The sequence below is a fragment of the Tachysurus fulvidraco genome, chromosome 9 (assembly GCF_022655615.1).
Source record: "Tachysurus fulvidraco isolate hzauxx_2018 chromosome 9, HZAU_PFXX_2.0, whole genome shotgun sequence".
In the NCBI taxonomy this organism is placed as follows: Eukaryota; Metazoa; Chordata; class Actinopteri; order Siluriformes; family Bagridae; genus Tachysurus; species Tachysurus fulvidraco.
Window position 1 is genome coordinate 28466854 of NC_062526.1, and position 11106 is coordinate 28477959.

General features: G+C 42.6%; 1 protein-coding gene across 1 annotated transcript; it reads left to right on the forward strand.

Annotated features, from left to right (window-relative positions):
* The first annotated feature begins 2900 nt into the window (after positions 1-2900).
* LOC125145406 (trace amine-associated receptor 13c-like) lies at positions 2901-9951 on the forward strand. Its single transcript, XM_047817973.1, has 2 exons — positions 2901-3865; positions 9852-9951. Exons 1-2 carry the CDS (start codon positions 2901-2903, stop codon positions 9949-9951), a joined length of 1065 nt encoding a protein of 354 aa, XP_047673929.1.
* The last annotated feature ends 1155 nt before the right edge of the window (positions 9952-11106 follow it).

An 11106-nucleotide genomic window follows, 5' to 3' on the forward strand; every position in this document is an offset into this window, starting at 1 on the left:
ATGCATCTTTGTTTTCACTGAGTTCTGGATGCTGCCATTCAGCTCTTATTCAACCTAATTATTCAGGAAACACTTCAACTAGCACTTCTTTCCCTATCTTTTGCATTTATTAAAAAAAAGAAAAAACAACCTTTGACACTTTTTCACTGTAACTTTGAACAATGTTTTAAACTCATGGTATCTTAAGTATGTAACCTAGTGAGCCAGCATTAATGTAAATGATCCAATGATAGAGATTTAAGCACTTATGTACGTCTCTCTGGATAAGGGCGTCTGCCAAATGCTGTAAATGTAAATGTATTGCAGGTATAAGGCCCAGGCAAACCTGCTCGAAATGTCTATATGGAAGCTAAGGTGCAGTTTGTAGACCAGGTTTAGTGTATCAGAGAATCAAAAACCTCCTTCAATACTTCAAGAAAAGATTCACATTCTTAAACAGTGAGTGAACAGAAAGATCCATCATTCCAGTCAAGTACAGAGATGGAGATGGAGATTTTTAGTTTAGGCCTTTTGTTCCCACAAGCCATGACATCATATCTATCATTTCTGAAAAGAAATGATAATGAAACATTTCAGAAAGTTTTGATTGTGCCTCATCTTAATTCCTCCATTAATCCAGTTATTTATGCTCTGTTTTACCGTTGGTTTGGGAGGTGTGTTAAATTATTCATAAATACACATATATACAGTACACTATTTCATTGTACTCGGTTGTGTAAAATGTCCACTTGATTAAAAAAACTCTGCATTAATCTTTGATATTCTTATTGACTCTATATATGTTAAATCATGACAAGGATTTAAATGTGAAGCCAAAATGTCTGAGGCCCTCTAGTGACTGGCTGCAGTACAATTTTAAACCTTTCCCATTCCATTTTAAAAACAGACCAAAAATTTCATTTTCAGTAACAGCTACACAAATTATTTTTGAGGAAAAAACAAAGCTTTATTGTTCAGTTGAGCATGATATAGATTCATTATTTTTCCTTACAGTCTGTAGCAAAGACAGCATTTGTTCTGCTGTAAACTATTGTAACAGACAATCAGCAGTTCTTTGTACTTTTTCCAATTTGTTGCTCATTTTGTTCCATAAACCAGGTTATCCTGCTATTCTAAATAACAAACCATCATGAATAAATGAAGTGATGGCACAAACCAAGGCAGCTAACACTAACTCAGTTTCATCATAATTTGTTTAATTCGGGGCTTTAATGCCCTCACTCACCCACACAAGTCATTGCAATTTGTAAGCTTAACCTGGAATTCACCACAGTCCTTATTGCCAGGCAGCCAGACCCAGTGGAGATATCCATTAAAAATTTGATAGTATCACTGCACGCAATTCTAGGCAGCAGTTTCCTAACAAGCTCTTTGTCCAGATGCCTGTAAACCAGACTCAATCCATGGGCTCACAAATCTGGGATTTGTGGGCACATAAGTGTTTAAAGCATTTACCACCTCTAAATAAGAGGGATTAAAGATAACAACCCCCTGCTATCAAACTTGTGATTGACACTGGCTTACCATTAATGACCTGCACCAACTGCATCCGTTTAAAAACTCACCACAAGGTACACTAGGCCCTTCAAGATGCAAAAAAAAATTAAAGGCATAACTTAGCTTGACCTTCAGGTGTAACCATCACTGGCATGTTGCTCCACCATTCCATGTCTCCTGGCTCAAATCAATTGTCTCATGATCCTTTACCACCAACCTGCCTGCTGCTACCCTGCTATCCCTCCACATTAAAGTTCAACCTGCATACCTAATCAAGTCCATTCTAAACTCTAGATGCAAAGCTGATTGCGTAGAGTACATCACTGAGTTGTATGTGTTACAGGCCAGAAGAACAATTTTGGGTACCTGCACACACTATACTTGACCCCAACCTGCTCCATGAGATTCATGTAAATCACCCAGATTGTGTAATCTACCCATTGGGAGACATTGATACTCATGGCCTCCCTGAGCTACAATCTCCACAATACATGTACACTTCCCCGGCACTCACAAACAGGTGATAAGGCCTGAGTATATCGAGAAAGAAGAATTTTATCACTTGCATGCGACTCTGCAAATGAATCATGACAATTATACAGTTAAGCTTGTCTGTTGTTAATTTGTAAATCATTTATTTGATAAATCACCATGCACATGTGTAAAAGATTCTTTGTAGTGCAAAATGTAGACCTGCTGCTGTTGGGCAGTATTTACTGCACATGAACTGGCTTCATGCATCAAATGCACAGACTCTTACTCTGATTTTTACATGATTGCAACTCCCATTTAAACCACAAAAAAACTTTCAGAGTGCAGACTGGGAGTGATTAGCATCATTTTGTCTGTGAAAACTGTGACTGATTAGTTCATTCATACAGAAACTGTCATGTCTTAAAGCCATCATATCAGGCTTCTCCACATATGCTCCATGTATTAAATACATTTCAGTTAGCATGTTCAATACTTGTTTCCTGCATAAAGTGTAATACTTTATCACACACAGATAGATTGGAAAATTGTGTCTTGTGTATGTCTGATATGTAGTTCATCAAAATAGCAACATTGTAAATATGTTTATGAAAATATATTTATATTAAAACTTATTTCCCTGCATTTATTTTTTGTGAGAACTTTTGTTCAGTGAACTTTGTGTTCATATTTAATTGAGGTTTCGTGACACATAAATCTGCATAATAACAGGTTTACTTCTTTAGCCAACATGACATCATATGTATTATGCAGTCACTCAAACTCAGGGGCGTACTCCACTTCTAAATGATAAAACCACTAGGACTGCTTGAGCCTCAAGTCATTTGACCTTTTACATTTACTATTTACAATGTCATCCAATGTATAAGGTATTTCTTAAACTTTGTAGACATTAGAGAAATGCTGTATTGATGAACCTGATGGAGTCTAATCAGTCTGATGGCTGTGATCATTTCTCCTGTCCAGAGAGATCTGTATCTCCTGCAGTTTATATCTTACTGTACGTGTGTTCAGCTGCTGTGGTTCTGCTAACAGTGTGTGGAAATCTGCTCGTCATCATTTCTGTTCTTCACTTCAAGCAGCTTCACACACCAACAAACATGCTGCTGCTCTCTCTGGCTGTATCGGATTTCCTTGTTGGAGCTTTAGTGATGCCGCCAACGTTAATCTGGACAATAGAGTCATGTTGGATTTTTGGGAGACATTTCTGCATCGGTTTTTTGTTGATTGGTGGTATCATCATGACCATATCAATTTACAATGTTGCCCTAATCGCTGTAGACCGGTATTTGGCTCTGTCAAACCCTTTTCTCTACATGAGTTCTATATCTAGGAGGACTATGTGCAATGTGGTTTATTCTAACTGGTGTGTGTGTATTATGTATATGACAGCATTTTATTATTTCAGTGGAAGCTCTGAAACTTCTGTAATGTGTCCTGGACAATGTTTATTAATTGTGAATGAGGTTTGGTCTGTAATTAATCTTGTGGTAACATTTATATTTCCACTTTCCGTCATAATCATATTGTATACTCGAGTTTTTGTGATTGCTAAGAAACATGCCACTGCTATCAGAGAGCTTAATAATCACACACGGCCTAAAACACAGAAAATCACCTCATACTCCATGAAATCTGAGAGAAAAGCAGCTAAAGTCCTTGGTATTCTAGTGTCTGTGTTTCTGGTGTGTTTACTTCCATTTTATATTTACAGTATATTAGGGAATGTTATTGAAATACAGATAAAAACATTGCTGAAGGTTTTGGTTGTGCTTCATCTTAATTCCACCATTAATCCAGTTATTTATGCTCTGTTTTATCCGTGGTTCAGGAGGTGTGTTAAATTAATCATAACTCTACAATTTTTTCTGACAGACTAATATTTTAGCATAACCCCAAAACATTTCTATGAGATTAAGATGTTATTATTATAAATTAATTATGTTATTAATATATATTTGATCATGTTTTTTGTTCTGTATTATATGCAGTATATAATAGAGTATTATATATATTTGTGGTGGAGATTAAATTTATTTATTTTATTTTTTAAATCTCTCCTGTAGTAACCTTTATGGAATAAAGAAACAGTCATAACATTTTCAGTGCTTGTGATTAATTTTCTGTTAAAGTTGTGGTGGAAATTTTTCCTCTAGAGATGTTTGTAAGGCCTTGTCCTTCTATACTCATGACTGGTAGTTGTTGTGACTAGAAATAGAAAGGACAGAGGGAACTGGAGACGCGTTGATTTATAAACAGCTTCAAGTAGACCTTGGAAAGACAAGATTAGCTTCATAAGGAGGTGAGCAGGTGTTGTGCATTTAAGCCAATGGATTATGATGTTTTGCTTTTACATGTCTTCCTTGTTTGAATCCTGCCTATAAAATCTTGATGTAATCACTGATCAGGGCCCAGCCTTATTTATGCTATACGAGGAGTGTTGGGTCCTGCTGCGCAGCAGAACACCATAAATTGTGAAATCTTTTTACTCTTGCCCGTGCCTACCAGTGTGATACTTTATCATTTAAATGTCGCAAAACTCAAACTTCTACAAAAAATGTAAGCTTTTGGATGGAAAGAAAAATGTTGTACATCTAAAATGTTGTACAGACGTGGCATTTTAATGTGACAAAGTTCAAAAAGAAAAACCATTGCATTGAGAGAATCATGGCCTAATTTTATTCAAATATAGCACTGTGGATGTCATGAATGAAGCACCTGACTCGTCCTCCGATCACCACCAGAGGGAACAGTCTCCCGAGTATTAGTAGCTTCCGGACTACACCTCCCATAACCCCTCACTGGGACTAATTGCACCGCCACCTGTTCTCAATAAGCCACTGACTATATAAACAGACTTGAACTTGACTTCAGTGCAAGGTCTCGATTTGCCTCGGCTATCACTCTGAGCGTTTCTTGTTTGTATTTTCTGGTTACAACTTTGTTTGTATTTCTGCCTTACGATTCTCTGCCACCTGTCCTGACCCTTTGCCTGTTGTATTGACCACGATTTCTGTCCACTCTGCATTGTTGTGTTTGCCAATGTAGACCCTTGCCTGTTGTACTGCGAGTATTCTAATAAAGCCTGCAAATGGATCCTCAACCTTATGATGCTTCATTACAGAAGACTTCTCCACAAAGTGATACAGCAGTGATTTCTAAGCTCTTGATGGAGCTTTTTGCTCAAGCGCAGCAACTCGCAGGCCACTACAAACAGCTGACTCACCTGACCTTGCTCACGAGTGAACTCGTCACAGCGCTATAAAGCTTGAGAGGTAGCCCTGCGGCACTCAGCCCAACGCCGTCAGTGTCTCCGCCTGCTCCCTCTGACGCCGTCTCCTCAGCTGCTAACCCACGGCTTGCCCTTCGAAACAAGTTCAACGGTGATCCGGAGAAATGCAGGAGCTTCCTGATGCAGTGCTCACAAAACAACAACCCTCTCCCTACCCCACTGAAGCCAGCCGAATAGCCTTTGTCTGCACCCTTCTCACAGAAAGAGCTCTAGAGTGGGCCCCCGTGGTTTGGAGAGAGGATGGCACCGCGTTCCCTTCCTTCCATCACTTCCTGACCCAGTTTCGCAGCGTATTCGAACATTCCGCAGGAGGAGAGAGCACAGAGAAGCACCTATTATGTGTCTCTCAGGGAAACCGTACTGCAGCGGATTACGCCCTCAAGTTTCGCACCCTCGTGCCACAAGCTGGCTGGGAGGAGAGACCACTCAAGCTTCTCTACCGCAAGCCACGAGCTGCAGGCTGAATTCACCTTTTGTGACAAGGGGAAAGATTTGCCGGCATTCATGGAGCTGTCAATCCAAATAGACAACCTGATGAACGCCCGCATGCATTCCACCATCCGAGAATATCAAACCCATGCAGCTTGGATATTCACACCTCACACCTGAGGAGAGAGCGCGACGCACCCGTCATCAGCTCTGTCTGTACTGTGGAAAACCCGGACACCTGCTGCCAACCTGTCCCACCAGGCCACGCAATAAACAAAAAACCTTGGTGAGTTTGACCATTTTCACCTCCCGATCTCAGAACTGTGCGCAATTTGACCTGCGATTAAAAATTCAGGGAAGGGAGATTGATCTACTAGCACTCACTGACTCCGACGCTCCCGGAATTTCATCTCAGGAGAGTTCGCCAGATCGAATGCCATTCCACTAACTAAGTGTGTCTCTCCCTTGGCAGTGGAGGTGATAGATGGTCGACCGCTGGGAGAGGGACGAATACAGTTCGTCACAGAGGAGATCGAACTACAAGTGGGCTTCTCTCATAGCGAAACCATCAGCTTTCATGTTATCACCTCTCCAAATCACTCACTGATCTTGGGTCTGCCATGGCTGAAGCTCCAAAACCCTGTTGTTTCCTGGAGGGAGCAACAGAATATAACCTGGGACAACACCAGAACAGAATAGAATATAACAACAGAATATAAACTGCCCAACATTACCAGCCCTCCAAGACACCATTCCAGATTAACTCTACCATCACCACACCTGACTCTCCTGCCATTCTCAAGTTTCGAGTATCACAATCTCGCAGAGGCCTTCAACAAGGTCAAGGCCACAGAGTTACCTCCTCACCGACCCAGTGATTGCTGCATCGAGCTTCTGCCCAATGCCATTCCACCCAAGGGCAGAATTTTCCCCCTGTCACAACCGGAAACCGAAACAATGAATAAATACATCGAGGAGGTGTTAAAGAAGGGCTCCGACCCTCCATCGACTATCGGGCTCTGAATGAGCTAACCGAAACTGCGCAGGGCCAAATATTTCACCAAACTGGACCTAGGCAACGCTTACAATCTCATTTGCATCAGAGAAGGAGACGAATGGAAAACTGCCTTCTCCACCCAGTCAGGTCACTACGAATATTTGGTCATGCCGTACGGCCTTTCTAACAGTCCAGCAGTATTCCAATCTTTCATTAATGATATTTTCCGGGATATGCTGGATCGCTGGGCGATCGTGTACATTGACGACATCCTCATCCACACCGAGACAATAGTGGAACACATCCAGCACGTACGAGCAGTGCTAAAACGCTTGATCCAACATCAACTCTATGCCAAAGCAGAGAAGCGTGAATTCCACAAAACTTCCACATCCTTCCTGGGCTACGTCATCTCTGCCGAGGGGTCGCCATGGACGATGCCAAGGTACAAGCGGTGCTGAAGTGGCCACGGCCTCAAACTATCAAGGAACTACAGCAGCAACTTCTACCACCGCTTCATTAGTGGATTTAGTACCATAGCAGCACCACTCACCTCTATGACAAAAAAGGCACCGTACAGGCAACCGAGGCAATTACAGGCTTTCGTCTCTTGAAGCAGCATTTCACCACGGGTCCCATTCTCCATCACCCAGACTCACCTCAACCGTTCATTGTCAAAGTGGACACCTCCAACACAGGAATCAGAGCGGTCCTGTCACAGTGTTAGGGGCCGGCCATCAAAATGTTCCCATGTGTTTATTTCTCACAGAAACTATCAGATTCATCAGATTCTGATACCTCTACCCAAACTGCCCACAGTGTTCCAGACAGCAGAAACCCTCTGTAATGAAGACATAGTCTTCAACAGAGGACCGCAGTTCACATCCCGAGTTTGGTCTGCCTACTATAAAACAATTAAACATCAACATCAGTCTCACCTCAGCATATCACCCACAAGCCAACGGCCAAACCGAGTGCATGAATCAAGAACTTACAAATTTCCTCTGCTCGTATTGTCAGAATAACCGGCGAAGAGGCTTATCAGGTCCATAACCTACTAGATTCAATGTAGCACCTCATATAGATTTATAATATGGCTCAAAGTATATAGCTCATAAATCACAGACTAACAAAGCCTTGTGTTTATTGCTAAATGGTTCCTGATAAATCTCAGTGTGACTGAGATAATATTGTGTTACCGAGCTAATATACAGATACTACCCTGCTATCCTTCCTCCACATCAAAGTCCAAGCTGCATACTGAAGGTTTTCTGCTTCTTTCATGCATAATCAATGCCTGACATTCATATATAATCAACATCTGATGTTCCTGTGCCCTACCTGAACCAAAAGGCTGATTACATTGTGCCTTGCCTGTGCCCTACCTGTAGTTAAAACAATGGCCTGTCTGTAAATCAATCAACTGATCAATACACAGGATGGCCCTTCTCAAATCAAATCAAATCAAATTTTATTTGTCACATACACATTCATACAGTGTATGACATGCAGTGAAATGCTTTTTGCAGCTGTCTGGTATTTATGCATAAAACCGAATGCAATTGGGGTAAAAAAAAAAAACAAAACCAAAAGGAGATGGGTAAATAAAAAGTATAAGCTATATAAAAAATATAGAAAATATGAACATGTATGTGAAAAAATAATGTATATGCATAAATGCATATTGTTTGTAACGATTGTTCTTGAAGTGTCTATGTGTAGTATGGTGTGTATGAAGTGTATAAAGTGGCACTGTGCTGTGCAAGTCCAGAGTTAAAGTGACAGTCCAGAGTTAATGTGTCATATTGCAAAAAAGGTTGTGGAGAAAAACAGTGAAGGGAGAGGTCCAGTACTACAGTAGATCCTGGGTGTTTCCTGGTTTAAACTCCGAATGGCCTGCGGGAAGAAGCTTCTCCTCATTATCTCTTTGTTTCCTTTCAAGTAGCTGAAGTGTTTCCCTGAACACAACAAAGAAAAGAGTCTGTTGTTGGGATGGCTGAGGTCCTTTACAATCTTCCTAGCCCTAGTCCAGCACTGCATGCTGTAAATGTCCTGCAGGTCAGGGAGCTTGGTGTGGATGGCACATTCAGCTGACCGCACCATCCTCTGGAGGGCTCACCTGTCCTGCATCTGAGAGGGTAGTTTAAAGTCCTTTAAGCATCTCAGATGGTACACACGCTGCCGGGCCTTCTTCACCAGGGTGTTGATGTGACAGGACCAAGACTGGTCCTGTGTGATATGAACACCTAGGTATCGGAAACTGTCCACTCTCTCCACTGGGGTCCAGTTGAGGTTTAACGGTTGGTTTGCTCCTGTTTTGTGCTGAAGTCCACTATCAACTCCTTAGTCTTGCTGACGTTCAGAAGAAGATTGTTCTCCTGGCACCATCTCTCCAGGTTTTTAGTCTCCTGTAGGTAGGCCGTCTTGTCGTTGTTGGAGATCAGGCCCACCACAACAGTGTCGTCAGCAAACTTGATGATGGTGGTGTAGTTGGAAATGGCCACACAGTCATATGTGTACAGTGAGTACAGCAGGAATCTCAAAACATAACCCTGGGGAGCTCCAGTGCATAGTTTGAGGGAGGATGAGGTGTGTTTGCCCACCCATACGGTTTGTGCTTGGTCTGTCAGGAGTTGGAGATCCATTGACACAGCGGCAGGATAAGTCCAAGGACCTCCAACTTAGAGGTGAGCGTGGAGGGAATTATGGTGTTGAATGCTGAACTGTAGTCCACAAACATGATTTTTGCATAATTCCCTTTTCTGCAGTCCAGGTGGCTCATCATGGTGTGGAGAAGATGAGCAATGGTGTCCTCAGTAGAGTGGTTCTGGCGGTATGCGAACTGTAGTGGATCCAGTGTGTCTGGTAGTGATCAGTGATGACAAGTCTCTGATCAGTCTTTTGAAGCACTTTATCACTACTTAGGTCAGGGCTTCAGGGTGGTAATCATTGAAGCAGGTGGGCTGGGGTTTCTTCAGGACAGGAACAATGGTGGACTGTTTGAAGCATGAGGGGACAACAGACTACAGACTGGAACACCGGTGCTAGTTGGTCAGCTCAGGCTTTCAGAACCTGACCTGTAATGCCATCTGGTCCTGCTGCCTTCCTGGTATTCAATCTCCTGAATGCCCTCCTCATGCTATGCTCCGAGATGGTGAACATGTTTACCTCTCCAGCTCTCTTGGCCTGCATGCTGTTTGTGCCGGTAGCACCGCTAGCATGGTTAGCTGCAGCCTCGAAGTGAGCATAAAAGATGTTTTGCTCGTCTGCCAGAAAAGCATCCGCATTCCCCATTCTAGAAGCTAGTGTTCTGTAGTCTGTGATGTCCCTGCCACAGGCACCTGGAGCCACCATGTTGTAACTATGACTCTAGTTTTCTCCCGTAGCCCTGCTTTGATTCGTTCACCGCTCTGCCCACACTGTAAGACGCAGCCTTGTACTCGTCCATGTCGCGGTGGCAAGCACCATGTTGTAGGCAACAACTTCTTGTTGAAGTCTCCCACCACAATGAGCGCAGTGTCCCGATGCTGTGTTTGGTACTGTATAGTGCTAGTGTCTCATGTAAGTCCCGTACTGCAGTGTCCATGTCCGCCTGAGGTGGAATATAAACGACACTGAATATGACCGATCTGAATTCCAGAGGTAGACAGAAGAGCTGACATTTGATGGTCAGTAGCTCCAGATTTGGTGTGCAGGATCGTGAAAGTGGAACGATGCTTGTGCTGTTGCACCAGTGGTTGTTCACCATCAGACACACTTTACCTCCCCTTCACTTCCCCGTCTCCCGTTTTCTGTCCATGCGGTAAATCGAGAAAAACTCGGCCGGCTAAATGGCATCGTCTGATCCCGCTGGGTTCAGCCATGTCTCGGTGAAGCAGAGAAGGTTGCAGTCCCGAATGTCCCTCTGGAACTTGACCTTTGCCACAAAACGCGTATACACGTTCATCGACTCTAGAGGGTTAACCGTATCACTGAATTGATAAGGCATCATTGTTGCCGGCCAGGTTCAATGCCATGTGTGAAAGGATAAGCAACCCAGGGCCTGTAGCTTTATGCAATATTTATTGGCATCTAGGCCTTATGAAAACTTAGTAACAGACTTTACTGTACTTGAGCCATTCTGGTGGGAATAGTGAATGTTTTAGTGATGACTGATGTCTTCACTAAATACACTGTGACTGTACTCACTCTGGACAAGCATGCTCAAACAGTAGTGAGGGTAATGGTGATGGGGTGGTTTTATTAGTTGGTCGTGCCTAGTCACATTCTGACCATGGTTCTATTTATGTGTTTAGCCTGACTTGTGTTCATGTATATAATTTACAAATGTTATTACAGTACAGTAGATCATGCAACGAACAACATGCATGATGATGAGCTTGAGAAGCTTCATGACCTC